This window comes from Toxorhynchites rutilus, chromosome 3, assembly GCF_029784135.1.
Source record: "Toxorhynchites rutilus septentrionalis strain SRP chromosome 3, ASM2978413v1, whole genome shotgun sequence".
In the NCBI taxonomy this organism is placed as follows: domain Eukaryota; kingdom Metazoa; phylum Arthropoda; class Insecta; order Diptera; family Culicidae; genus Toxorhynchites; species Toxorhynchites rutilus.
The window spans coordinates 328,904,592-328,919,635 of record NC_073746.1 but is presented as its reverse complement, the minus strand read 5'-3'; the positions used below and the strand labels follow the sequence as shown (position 1 = coordinate 328,919,635).

At 40.0% G+C, this 15,044-nt stretch overlaps 1 protein-coding gene across 6 annotated transcripts in view; it reads left to right on the top strand.

The window, feature by feature from the left end:
* LOC129775659 (uncharacterized) overlaps positions 1-14,603 on the top strand; it is a 47,857-nt gene extending 33,254 nt beyond the window's left edge. For all 6 annotated transcript variants that reach the window (XM_055780649.1, XM_055780644.1, XM_055780645.1 and 3 more), the window contains exons 5-11: positions 5,478-5,770; positions 5,838-6,299; positions 6,362-6,535; positions 6,597-6,801; positions 6,864-7,137; positions 7,200-7,415; positions 12,630-14,603. In XM_055780649.1, coding sequence (XP_055636624.1) covers positions 5,478-5,770; positions 5,838-6,299; positions 6,362-6,535; positions 6,597-6,801; positions 6,864-7,137; positions 7,200-7,415; positions 12,630-13,036 — 2,031 coding nt within the window. In that variant the 3' untranslated portion in view covers positions 13,037-14,603. The remainder of the gene's footprint in view (positions 1-5,477; positions 5,771-5,837; positions 6,300-6,361; positions 6,536-6,596; positions 6,802-6,863; positions 7,138-7,199; positions 7,416-12,629) is intronic.
* Positions 14,604-15,044: the final 441 nt, after the last annotated feature.

Below are 15,044 nucleotides of genomic sequence, written 5' to 3'. Positions count from 1 at the left end.
CCAGGTCCGATCGAAAGAGCAGTTCCTGCTTCGAGGGATATCTCTTGATAAACGCGGCAACTTCCCGCATACACTTTTACTGTATATTTTCCCGTTTACCGCAAGCCCCGGAAAAACGAACAGGACATTCCCTCTTAACGTTTGCATTAAAAAATGGACAGAAATTGCCGATTTTTCATGGGTTTACCTTCACACGCACTGACGAAACTACCCATGCAGCATCAATCATAGTAACCCACGAGTTAGCAGAAAAAAATTGAAGCTACTCCGTTCAGAAGTGTGCTCGTTCAAAGAATGGTATCTCGTCGCGTCGAAAACGGGTATCGTGTGGCACTTTGTGGACGCCGTATACGCCCGTTCCGGCATCTACAATATCTTGGCACTATTGGACACCAATCAAAGCATCGAAAGAAATCCCGGTTCCGGACGGCCGACGACCCTGAGCGGCAAAAAGCTTCAAAGGATGCTGAAGAGGAAGATCGAGGGAAAAGTGACTACATGGCTGCATGCGCTTGGCCAGGAGGTAGGTGCAACCAGTCAAACAGTGAAAAGGTACCTGATGAACATGGACATACATGTCAGGAAGCGAAAGTTCCGTCCACTGGTCTCGGAGCTGCAGCCAATGACGGAGCGGCAGCGGCTGAATAAGATGGTCAAGTCGATTTTCCCGGCGAATCGCGACGTGGCGGTGTGATGGATGACGAGATCTATCTCACCCTGGATGGCAACAACTGGCAGGGCACTTCGTATTTTACTTCACCCACGCAGAAGGTGAGCTCCGAAGTGAAGTTTATCACACACCAAGTTCCCCAAGAAGGTGCTGCTGTGGCTGACAATCAGCGAGAAGGGGATGTCAAAGCCGCTCTTCTTTAGCTCCGGCCTTATCGTGAACGGGGAAATTTATAGTACGAAGCGCCTGCCGGAAGTTGCGTCGTTCATCAAGAAATACCAATAGGACGAAAACGCGGTGCTCTGGCCGGATCTGGCGTCGGCCCACTACTCGAAGCGATCGTTAGAGGAGATGGAACGGTTGAATATCGATGTGGTACCCGAGTCGATAAACCCGCCAAACGTCCCCCAGTTGCGTCCCATCGAGAATTTCTGAGCAAACCTGAAACGTAAGATCTACTCCAACAATTGTGTCGCGAAAACTGAGAAGGAATTGATAAATAAAACGAAGAAAGAACTCCAAAACATGCCTTCACGCATGTTTTCGTCCGCCATGACGAATGTTTCGGTTAACTGCCGGAAGGTCGCTCGCAAGAGCCTAAATTTTTTTTGCAAGTAAGCTAATATAATTACGTTCCATGGAAAATTTATCAAACTCAATTATCTGTCATAGTTTTTTTATCACCATCCGAAAAAAGTCCATTTTTTAATGCAAACTTTACCACGGTATACAGGAAAACGAAGTATGGTGAAGGAGGAGGAGCAACGAACTGGCCATAAGTGTGCGAGAGCGATGGGTATTGAATGTTACAAGATTGCCGGGCAGCAGACCCGCAAAAAAGATGTTTGCATCGAATCCAATGGAGAAAAGAAGAAGAGGGCTTCAATAGCTTTAACAATAGTCACGGGTGTAATGCTACATACATTATGGCGCAGAATGAATTCCTGTGGAACCTCGATTATACGGATTATCCGGGGTTCTACTGTATTGAAATAAGAAAAGCCACGTTCATTTGTTTACTTAGAAGATTTTGTTGTTTCTTTCTTATCGTGTTCTATTCCTATCATCCTACATTTTTACTACTGTTTTCACGACACGTATTTCCCATCACATGCTACAACGTAATTCCACCTAGTCTTGAATTGGTCTATACTTCTTGCAAGAAATAAATCTAACAAGCAGCTGAAGTAATCCGTAAGAAAGTCCATTGCCTCTTGCTTAGATCTGAATTCCCTATTCCACATTCGATTGTGCATAGATCTGATCAAAGCGATAATCTTTTGGGCTTACACCTGACACCTCAAAAGCTAATTCCTGAGCTATCGCTAACGTCTCCCGCACTCTATGCGCGGGCTTATCATCGAGCAATGGTATTAGTTTTCTAACAATCGAGATATGGGGTCTACTTCTTGAAATTTTGAAAATTTTTGAAAATTGAAAAATTTATTCGATGTCAAATGACTTAAAAATGCATAAAACAACGCGATCTAGTGCCATCTCGAAAAAAATATGGCCGAAAATCGACATTTTGAAAAATCAAAATTTTGATCGCTAAATGGCACCCCTGAATGATATCCGATGGATTTAGAATTTTGCAAAGGGCATTTTTGAGCCGATAAACAAAATTTGACATGACCCTTTTCGCTGACACCCTAATACTGGTAAATCATTTACTCAAGTGAGAAGCGAGTTTGAAAATTTAAACGCATTTAAACGAAAATTTAAACGCAAAATTTAAACGCATCTTTTCACGACGATGTCTTTGTGCCATATCTTTCGCATACTTTGCCACAAGCACAACACCCATCGCGAAAGGGTTAAAGGTTCACATTGTTTACACTCTCCATTTTGGTCTCAGAAAACCCTTTCCGTGTATACTTTTAGGATTCTACATTTTATTATAATATTCTCGTGCATTGGTATGACAACAGCCTGACAATCCAAACGATCTTGGCTCAATCTCTGCTTGACATCGTTTAGAGTTTTTTTCTGTGTACAATTCCAAGCTGACATTTAGTCTGATAGAATGAGAGGTCTGCTCCATACTTCTTCTTTAATGGCACTAACGTTCCTAGAGGAACTTCGCCGTCTCAACGTAGTATTACTTGCGTCATTTTTATTAGTACTTAGTTGAGATTTCTATGCCAAATAACACGCCTTGAATGCATTCTGAGTGGCAAGTTCTAGAATACGCGTGATCACAGTGCAAGTCGGAGGAAATTTCTTTGACGAAAAATTCCCCCGACCAGAACGGGAATCGAACCCGAACACCCGGCATGTTCCACGGGAGAAGTTCCAAAATCCATATTTTTAGCATTACGTAAGTTGTGCACGGCGGCGCTTTAGACTAAACTTATTAAAATATTACAGGTCGGACTCGATTATATACAGTTAGGTTTTTTTCTTTATTTCAAATATGACTTATTTCAAGAGATAATGAAGTGGGTCAACATTGAAGTGAAAGTTAATTGGCTATTACGAGTACAGTGAAGTAAAATTCGCGATTTTGGTAGACTTCAGTTAAAGATTCACCAGGAATTGTTTAAAATGATATTGCAGCGAAATTAAAAAAGATAGAAGTTGGGTGTCAAGGAACAAATTATAGAGCGGTTAGACAGCTTCAATATGGTTGATGGAAATATTCATGTTTATTTTATATTTTTGGATAAAATTAACAATTACGCATTATAAACCACAAATATTTATGTTTTTCATTTCTAAAATGTTACTTAAATCCACTAATTTGGAGGTTTCACTACTGTATCTTGTATAAAATTTTGTCCTATGTAGCGTAATTTTTGAATCAGAGCCAGTTAAGGCAAACAGGACCCGAAACAGAGAAAAGGTTTAACCCATTTTAGGCCAAGCTTTCGAAAAATCGAACAGCAACTTTGATTTTTTTTTTTTTTTTTTTTTATCTTCGCTTATTTTTCGTCGGCCTATTTCCGCCACTTTAGTGCCAATCACCGACATCAGGGAGGCGACTCCACCTGTTCCTACCTATCAGACTCAACAACTCATGAGCCGGGCCAACTTCTTTTACTTCCGCTCCGAAGGAAGACGTAACCAGAGATTTTTCGCCTCAGAAAATCCCAACGACGCCAGCTGGGATTGAACCCAGGCCGATCGGATTGTGAGGCTGTTACGCTAACCATACAACCACTGGCGCCGTCTAGCAACTTTGATAATTTGTCATGTATTTGGAAAGGAACCATATGGTAATGTTTTTGCACCAAAAGATACCTTAATTTATTAGCTACCACTTATATCGATTTCATTCAATTTTGAGTAACTTTATTGGATAATAAATTCGATTTCAAGCAAGTATGTTTGGAATGTGTTTTCAGTTTCAATTAAAAAACCTAATAAAATACAAAAATATGTGAACTATTCTATTGCTTTGATGAAAGGACATACATTGTGATATAGAGCGAAAGTCATTCGATTGAGCCACATACAGGAAAATAACAGCCGAGGAAATTGAGTGTTCGAAAAATCGAACGTTGGCCATAACGAACTTTTTTTTTCTGCTGAGTCAACACAAACACATCTAACCTCCGCTGCGCATTTTGGTTTGTTTACTTTAGAAGACGTAAGGTTTTTCATTTATTCTTGCTTTTTTAATTGTGAATGTTTGCAAATATCGATTAATTTAGCAAATATTGTTGAAAATCTGTGTGATTTTTTGTCCATAATAATCTTAGGTGATGGCGGCCCGTAGAATTTATTTTGTGGAGGAGTTGGAGGAAATGATCAGTACGTGTAACGAGGATTCTAATGAGATTGTTTGTGTGAATATTCTTCCGCCGGACCGACTAATAACCTCCCAACCATCCATGCCATTGTTTTTTCGCAGTACTCTACTTTCGCAGGTTTCGGAAAATTCTCGATTTTTTCGGGAAATGAATAATTGGGGAGACTAATTTGAAGCATTGACATTTCTCCACAGTTAACTATAAAAATGACAACATATGTATTCGTTTGGAAGAAAAAGCCTGCCAGTAATAAGTTAAAATTACATGAAATAAGAAATGCCACATATCACCTTAGGTGGATTAATCTGGGTTTATACTTAGAGACCTCTCTTCTCCTGTTCTTGTTCTTCCCGAAATCCAAAATTGATGCATTTATGAAAAAAAAGTGCGGGTTTCGGCCAATGTTCGATTTTTCGAACAGTCATTTCCCGGAAAATGGAAGATGGGAAAAAATAATTCTTGAACATTGGAGTTCTTTTAGCGTCAATAATCGAAAATACACCAAGGGCTTCGGCAAAAAAATAATTTTTACAGCTTGGTCGTTAATGGGTTAATCACTCTGTCATTGCTGGAATTCGAACATATGCGTAGAAGGATTTTTATCATCATATATTCTGGAATAACTAGAATATTTTATGTGAGAAAGGCATTTTATGACTTTAAGGGGATCAATAAAAAAATAAATTCTTTTATAATTTGAAACCGGAAAATGTGTATAAAAAATAAATAAAAAATTATTTAATTTGACTAGATTATATACAGCATTCGATTATATACAGTGAAAAGAAATCGGAGACTGTATATAATCGAGTCTGCGCTGTATTTTCCTAAAAATGATAGAACGATTTATTTGAACGAAAAAAGAGAATTCACTTGCGTGATACATATGAAGATGCATAACGGAGTTCTTGTAGAAAACTTTTTTCTTATTTATAATATCCGCGTGAGAAGAGAAAATTTATTTATTTTACGGCAATCGATTGAACTGAAATCGTTGATTGAACTTTTCTTATTAAAAACTCAACCAAAACCATCTGTTCGCTAAATTGCAGGATATTCACCGGCGGAAGCTGATGATGCGGGACCCCCTTACACCTCTGACCAACTCATCTAGTGCGTTGCAGGTGTTCGAGGAGGATACCCGGATGAGTGGAGACTTCAATTTCACCACCCCAACCCGACTGATTAGCACCGGAGGCGTAAACAACGAAGAATCCCAGAGTTCGTTTCTGAGCAGCGCTAGCGTGACGATGGATAACAGCACGACGGCACAAACGATCCTTTCGTCCACGATGGGAAGCACCCGAAAGCCCAAAGCGAAAATGGAAGTTGTGGATGTGAATGGGTATGTTGCACAGGGAGTGAAATCATCTCTCGGTGTGATTAATTTTTTTACACCCTTCTGTTTGCAGACGAACGGAGTTCTCGGTGGAGCAACTTGCAGAGTACGAATGGCCCCGGCCGACGGCAGCAAATGCACGAACCGCTGGAGATTCATTTATGATCCAGGAGCAGATAGCTGAATATCTTGGCGTAAAAAGTTTCAAGCGAAAGTATCCCGATTTAATGCGACGGCCAGTCGACATGGAGGAACGGAACTACATCATGGAACAAGGCCTAGCGTCGGAGAAAATGTGTGATCTTGGGTTGACAGCGGTTTATGCTTCGGAAATACTAGATATCATGTGCAACGACTATCCTGAAAAATATGAAGAGTACAAGCGGTACCAACGGGAGAAACATTACCGGGATCGACAAAAGTACCTGCGAACAGCAGCCGCAGCCGCTGCCGCGGAGGGTATAGATCGAAGCCAAATGCAAAAAGAAAGGGCCGTCCAGTCGGCTTCTAGCTGGAATTCAATGTTAAATAAGGAGTACGTGGTTCATATTATTATTTCTTGAACAATTTTAACACACAAATTCATTGTAATTTCAGACGGAAGGAGACTCGCCGGGCATGTATGGATCTTCAAACGTATGTCGTGCAGGTTCCTAGGCCGCAGTACCGATTACGGACAGACTCTGCAACACAGGCGAGTCACTATCCCATTGCGCTGGTCCCGGGGCAATTTTCCGAGCATTACCACGAATACACACCCGAGGAGTTGGCGTAAGTTTCGTGTGAAGTGGAAGCTTTTAAAAATAAGTATACTTATTTACCATCTTTTCAGATGCTATCCTATCAACACCGCTCTTTTGGATACGCAACAACTGGGAGAGATTCTTCGTTCGGATCGGTATCGTCAGTTACTAGCAGAAATTGCATCGGAAAGTGAAGGTGTTAACAGTAGTGACGATTCCAGTAGTGACAGTGACGATAGCGACGATTCATCTTCCTCGGATAGTGACTCCAGCAGTGAATCCGAAAATTCCGATGTACGTATCCCGCCATGTCATACAATTTGATGCAATATTGTAAAAATGTTATTCTAATGTAGGATTCAGAAGCACACGTGAAACAAACCTTGGATAGAAGGTTGCCTGTGAGCAGCAGTAGGAGTAGTAGTAGTGGCGGTAGCAGCAGCAGATTGAGACGCCCTCCACCCACGATGGTACAACCTACTTCGACAGCAGCAACAACAGCAGTGACGGACGAATGCAATAAAAACGAATCAAACCCACATCTGTGTGTGGTTTGTCGTGGACCACAAAACAAAAATCAACTGAACAAACCGGACAGGTTTATTCGCTGTACGGTTTGCTTGCGAAGAGGTACACATCGACATCCTTCCTCAGAACGAATCGCTTCTATATGTTTCCCATTTCTACCGTAGCGCACCCAACTTGTGTCAATATGTCTGCGAAAATGTTCAAACGCGCTCTGGAATATCCATGGCAGTGTTACGAATGCAAATCCTGCCAAAAGTGCCACCGAAGACAAAACGCACCAATCGAGGACATGACTGCGGCAAGCAGGCGAATGGTGTTCTGCGACCAGTGTGACCGGGGATTCCATCTAGGATGCATTTCCTTGCGTAATCTTCCGGAAGGTAAGGCCCACTCTCACGTGAAACAATCTCCGGAAAGTTTTTTTTGTCCAAAATATATATATATATATATTTATTAAGGCTCACATGGCGCCAGCCTGACGAGGTCGGGAGTTCAATATTTCGGCAATGGTGAATGATCAGTGGGTTTTACAACCTTCGATCCGTGTCGTTTGTATCTGTAAAGAGTATGTGTATGTATTGCCGCGGCTAAGTAAAAGTTTATCGATCGGATTGGAGGGATATGATACAGGACATCGACATCGACGTTTCTGAGGAACAGGTATAGATGGAGCAGAAGATCAGGATCACGGCTACCTAAGATATCCCGGACGGGGATATCCGATTGTCTGCCTTGTGCCCTTAATGCTATGGAGCAGTGCCGAAAATATTCACATTCTTGACATTCAAATACGGCGAATTTCAGTCTGCCTTGTACATATTGATAACCTACTGCTCAAGCGAGAGTCGATAAATATGAAATCTTGCTATCAATGAACACCAGTGGAATGAACACCAGCATCAGCTTGCCATGAAGTTCATTTTTCATTTGAATCATTATTTTGGTCATGATATCCGTAACGTCGAAATTGAAGATCATTGTGTGTTAGTGAAAATCAAAGTATAAAATTCAGCATCAACCAATTGAGAGTGAAATAGATTAATAGTAAAGGATGGACATTCATCACACAAAATTCTTGTGTTTTGGCGACCTCGGCAATGGAATGTATAGTATAACTCTTGCTATATTTTATTAACCCTTTCACGTACAACATCGAGTCTCACTCGATATGATGTGATTGTGCCATAACCTACAACATCCAGTCTCTCTCGTGGTGCGTTTGCATATCACAAGACGCTAAGACGCTCAGCAGAGTAATGGAATCAATCGATGTGTGACCCATTGAAGCGTTTGCATTTGGTCCGGCTTTTGGAAAATTAAATTGTACGGGAAGGGGTTAATCTACACCCGATTGGTTGGAAATTCCAAACACCCCCAATTACGATATTGGTATTGGATGAAAAGGCTTCAACAGCAGAAGTCGAATATCGTATTCCGACACTATTTTGGAAAAGAAGATAGTGACTTCCGGTTCATTGGAACGGGCCCTGGAAGGCCGAAAAAGGAGTTAGTGAGGTGGAGTTAGACAAAGAAAGTGTTAGAAACTAAGATCGTGTTAAAGCGAAATGGCATAGCACAGAAAGCGGATACAGAACGTTCAACACCGCACAACGGTCAACGCTCAACGAAAACTAATGTTGCCTTTTCCGGATTCTTGGTTCTCTCTTTTTTCCAAATAGGGAAATCAAAAACTTTTACAATAAAAAATCACTGCAAGCGATGAAGATCAACTTAACCACCTTCATGATCTTGCAACGGATGAGAAATTTGCAAGATAATTCTGTGAACCAAAGAGTAAGCGGAGATACTCCTGCCAAGACTTCAAGTCTCATCGTATGTGTGTAATGCAACACCCTATGGCTATACGCAAGCAACGATATTCTCTCCAGCTGGAGAATATACATCCTGGCAGCTGGTCGGAAGCAAAAATTGCCATATTCTAACACTGAAAATATCGTTGTTTTGTACAGCTTTTGAGAAAATTAATTCTTTGCTGGCATTTCTGTTTCAGATACGCAATGTGTCTTCCCCAGGTACATTTAGAATCAAAACATACACCTAGGTATTTGGAAAACTTAGATTGCATGATCGTTTTCCGGATAGGTAAAGCTGGAATTGGGCGGTTTCGTGTTTCCTAGAAAAAACGACCATTTCAATTTTCTCCGTAGAGAATTTGCAGAACGACGGGATTAGTATCCGTGATGGAAATAACTGCATTGTCTGCAAGTTGTCTGTTCGCGACCGACAGCGCGAATGTAGAGCAAGTGTCCCATGAAATTGATGTCCATGTCCATCCCTATCCCTATTCCCATCCAATCCACTCCCCACCCATGGTAAAGCAATGTGTGGTGCTTGAAACAACTACAACCCGAGCAGCAGCAGCACATCCCGATGCCGAACATAAGAACCGACCGCATACAAACAAATACGTGTATTTAGAAAATCCCTACCAATATTTTCATTCCAAATCCAACCCTTACCCGTGGTAGATAGCGAAATAAATTCATGTGTGTTAAGAAGTTTGCCAAGTGTTCAATTTCCAAAGTGTAATTTTCCAATCTTCATACAAGTTCACATCCAAACGGTTTGGTCTTCCACAAGACCAAAGTGCCAAATTCTGATTATCTGAGCTATCAACATCCAGGCCTCCTTCAGCTGAAGGATCCGCCATATCCTCAATGGTGTGATCCACCATTTTCTCAGCGTGTTAGACAATCGTCCATATCATTGATGTAAAAACTGTACAAGAGGGAGCTTAGGCAAAACTGTAATGAGAAGATTTCGAGCTGCCATGAGAGAAAATTATGTGCTTTTCTGACAGTAAATTGTAGAGGAAATTATTCAGAATTGGTGAACGTCCACGATTATGAAGCTTCTCTGAGAGAATTTCCATGGAAACTGAATCGCCATTTGTTCTTTGCGAGCAAATGCAATTTGAAATTCAGGAGATGACAGCGCGAGACGATCATTCGTCCCTTTACCCCGCCGGAATCCAAACTGCGATTTTGATTGTTTGGCAAATTGTTTGTTTCAAACCAGGGGTGAGACATCAATTGAATGTAGGCTACCCAAAAACAAAATCAATATGGCGTCATTTGTTTACCAACATATCATTTGCGAGGATTGAAATCGTTGAAATCACGGAGATAGTATGCTTTATTTCTAACAGCATGAGCGATTTTCATATTTCGGTTTCACATGGAGGTGTTCACATTTAACATGGAGTTTAAAGCTAGCCACTATTCGACTATATAACCGGACCGAGTTGTAAACAACAGTAATTGACAGAACCAAAATGTCAGTGAACCGCAGCAATATTGGGTACACTGGCAATATGAGGGATTTGACGTTTTAGTCATACCCCTGTTTCAAACGAAGTAGAATCATTTTCTCTAACAATTTACGAATACAGGATAACATTGCAATCGGCCTATACGAATTGTGATCGCAAGCCGGCTTGTTGGGTTTTCGTAAGGCTATCACTCTCACTTGTCTGCGGGACAGCTCCAGAAACTTGTTGAACAAGTTCAGCTAACGCTGTTTTGCCAAGTCGGGAATATTCTTCAACAAGTTGAATTTAATCTTGTCCGACCCCCCGGAGCTGAAATGTTACATGAGAGAAGGGCAAATTCCACCATTGAAAAATTCTCATAACCGCTTTGAAGCGAAATGTCGCGTACGACGTTTTGTGCATGAACGGAGTCGGGGCAAACCTTCCTTTGCAAAGTTAAAAATCCAACGGTCAGAGTATTCCTCACTGTCATTTGTATGGTTCCAGCCACGCATTTTCCTAGTCGTATTCCAAAGAGTGCTCATAGCGATCTCCCTTGAAAAAACATTGATGAATTTCCGCCAATATCCACGCTTTTTTGCTTTAATCAGGTCTCTTAGTTTGGTTTCTGGAACTAATCTAGTTTTTCTGAATGTTTTGAAAGCGGATGATTTTTCAAGATAGACCTTTGAGCACTCCTTGTCCCACCAAAGTGATGGAGGACGACGTCGGAAAGTGGTAGCAGGTACACGTTTCTTTTGAGCTTGAAGTGCGCTTTCGTAGATCAAACCTGATGCAAAGTTATACTCTTCGAGTGGAGGAAGTTCATGCATTGAAACAATTGCTTCAGATATAATTTCTGCAAATTTTCCCCAGTCAATATTTTTCGTGAGGTCATACGCAATATTGACTGACTCACGAGAACTTGATTCATCAGCGATCGATAAAATTATTGGAAGGTGATTACTACCGTGGGGATCTTGGTTTACCTTCCACATGCAATCCAGGGATAACGGTAACGGTATTGAATTAAAGAGACTTTAAACTCAGAGAGTTCATTCGTCTCTTCAGGGATAACGAAAAAGAACAAAGAGATATGTCTAGCATGCTTGCCCGTGCAGGAGGGTTGGTGTCCTAGTAGCTTCCCCAGTATTCAAAATTGTCATTTTGAAGTTTTCGCACAGATCATAAATCAAAGTGGCACGGTTGTCATCGTAGAGTGATCCCCATGCTGTTCCATAGGAGCTGGAGTCACCTTAAAACTGGTGGCGGCCTACCATCGTTCGGGGAGGAATATATATCGAGCAAAAGCAGAGGTCTTTGCCATTGATTTGTGTCTGGCAAGCGTCAACTTCAATGCCTGTCATCGATGGGAGAGTGACTCCATAGAAGGAGTGACATTTATTAATCCCCAATGGTACGCCACCAAACGAGTCATTCCGATCGAGGCGAATAATGTTCAAATCTTGGAAGTTCAGCTCGTCGGCTGAAGAAAGCCATGTTTCATAGAGAGAAAATACATCACATTTAGAGCTATGAACTAACAATTTAAATTGATCTAGTTTAGGGATGATGCTTCTGCAGTTCAACTGTATTACAGTGGAACTTGCCAAATCCTTGATATCTTGCACTCAATCAGGCATCGAGGCAAATGAACGCTGCTAAAAAACCACATTTTTCTTTCAAAAATGTGGGTGTCAAAGAACAAATTGTAGAACGCTTAGAGAGCTTCAATTTAATTGATAGAAACAATCTAGTTTAAGAAAAATTTTAAGGATAAAATTAATAATAACACTTTAAAAATTATAAACTTTTAAGTTCTTCAGTTCGAAAATGTTATTAAAATCCACTAATTCATGTGTTCCACTACTGTATCCTGTACTAAATTTCCTCATCTTTGAAAAGAAAGCAACATAATCGCTTTCCGTAGCGTACTTTTTAATGTAGAGCCAGTTTGAGGCAACAGAGTTCGAATTAGAAAAAAAGGTCTATAAATCGGTCATTGTTGAAATTCGTTCATATGCATAGAAGGATTTTTTTCATCGAATATGATCGTCTATCACCTCCTGAGAAAATCTGGATAAATATGTTTTTTCATATGAGAAAGGTGTTTTCTGGCTTTAAGGGGATGAATTAAAAATCAAATTTCTCTTTCATATGCAAAAAACGAAAAAAAAAACATGTAAAAAAAACAATAAAAAAATATTTTTTTTTGATTCGATTATATACTGTGAAAAGAAATCAAAAACTGTATATAATCGAGTCCGCCCTGAACTATGCTTTTAAGAGGGTCATTTATTAACCGCTAAAATTAATCTTGCAGGTCGATGGCATTGTACGGTGTGTTCAATTTGTAACAAATGCGGTGCGCGGAATCCGGAAGGACATCCGAACCCATATCTCACACCTCAGCAGAAGGAAAATTTGGCAATGGTTGCCAGATGGTCACACGAGTATAGCACAAATGAGATGACGCTGATACGCGAGCACGTGGCAACGCTTTGCGTGCCCTGTGTGAGGTTGCGGAAGCAACAGGAAGAGGAAAGACAACAGCGTTTGCAGCAGTGGGAATCTGCAACAAGTGGCAGTGGGAAGCAGATAGTGGATAGTAGCAGTAGCAATAACAACACAAAAAGTACCGTGACCGCGGTAAGAAAAGTGACACCGGAAACATCTGCGAAAAGCAGCAGCATGCCGCCGCCTCCCACTTCAACGGCGTCAAAAGGGTGAGAGAAATCTCATACTCAAGTTTTATTATAATGAACAAACAAATCAGTTAGGATATTTGGAGATTTGTTTCCATTTTTGTAGTGCTGCAAATTCGTTACGTGTAAAGTTTAAACCGAATAATTTTGTACAAACAAAAGTTAAAGTAAGAGCAATCGTTATCGTCGTTCGTCATTTTCATGTGTAGTTAAAGCATTTTTTTTCTCTGTTAAATATTTTCTCATTTTATCTGGTTGCGGATGTGACCAATTCAGTTTGGTTGCTCACTGAGGGTTGGATCAATTATTATATGCGTCGAGTGTGTCATTGCTTTCAGGTCCCGGGCAGGTTTCCCTACCCACTCACTAACACACAATCCACACGGACATAATTGGCTGCAATTGTTCAATCACGATCCTAACTAACGCGCACCCATTGGTCAATTTTGCGATGCTTAGACCATACAAAAATGTCCGCAATTCATTTCACAAGATGTGTAAATCCAATATAGTTTAGCACTAAAAAACGGAGATCTAAAAAATCATAGACACAAGCGAAAAAAACTGATGTACAGTTACAGTAGGATAAGAAATATCTGCTTCCTATCCTCAACAAATGAGAGGCGTGGGTGGATATGCGAAGCGAACCGTATGTATAGAGCAAGAACCTGCTTAATAAAACCTGGTGTAGAAAAAGGAATCAATCTCATCGAATCTGCGCTTTTGTGGGTAAGTGAAACTACAGTTTAGTTATTTAATTTTTAATTGAAAGCAAATAAAAAAAAAGAGAAACTAAGAAAATATATACATAGAAAGGGAGAAATTAATTCAAACTGACGAAGCTTAGTTTTTTTTTTAAAAGGGCTGATTGTATGCGAAAATGAAAAGGAGAAAGAGTCTTTCATAATTCTTGGGTATGAATTTTATGAGAGTAGAAGTGAAAGCCGGTCTAATTTCTCTTCAAATGTAAAATAGCGAAAAAAGAAGTACTATTCTGAAATATATTGTTAATAATGGAACGATAGCGTACTGTGTAAGTAAATTATCCCTAAGTAATGTAAATATTATGTCGCTGATAAGATCAATATTAGGCTATTAACAAAATATCCTGCAAGAATGAGCAAATGATGAGTATGAGTAATGAGAGAATGATGCCACTCCTGACAAAATAAGTATTAAAATAATTTGGTGAAAGAGATAGTGATTGGAGGAAACTTTAGAAGAGGGAAAAAAACAGCGAACAAAAGAGCATTTTCAACAAGTAAAGCATTGGATATATAGTTGTTCGGGATCGCATCGCGTGTTATGATTTGATGAATTATAATCAGCAATTACAAGACAACAACTCACACTACTTATCACTAGAGCATTAAAGTTTTTGCGATGAACTGACGCCTCGGGTGGAAAAATTGTAGCACCGAGGGCGAAACGTGATTCATTGAAAGTGACATTTTTTTTTCCTTTCGGTTGGTATTTTCCACTTTTTTACTATTTTAATTGTAAAAGTAGAGCGCAACAGTAACACTGAAGTAGTAGAGAGAATAAAAAAAGATTTAAAAATTGAGTAATAAGCATTAGCTTGTAATTTATTAAATTGACTATACTTTTAACAAATACATTTTTTTAAATAACACCATCGTAATAACGTTGATTAGAAAGAAATACACTCTTGAAATTTGGCTCGATATGACAGTTATTCGGTACGACTTCGGTACGGATTCCAGCGTGTTTTGTACAGCCGAATAGACAGATTCTGTACATTAGGCAACCGCAAAACGATCTATGTTGGCTAGAATGCCAATGAATGTGTGGGAAAAAATCGACCCTAAAATTTACCAAAAAGTTACCCCGTGTAAAATGTTTACCACCTCGAAAAAACAACCTATGCAAAATTTCAGCTCAATCGGACTTAAAGGAAGGAATGGCACAAAGCGGTCAAAAGTTGAGTTTTTTGAAAATCGAAAAATTACCCAAATGTAAAAAAGAACGGGGATTCAAAAAAAATATATCGAGCCATGGCGAGTATATTCGTC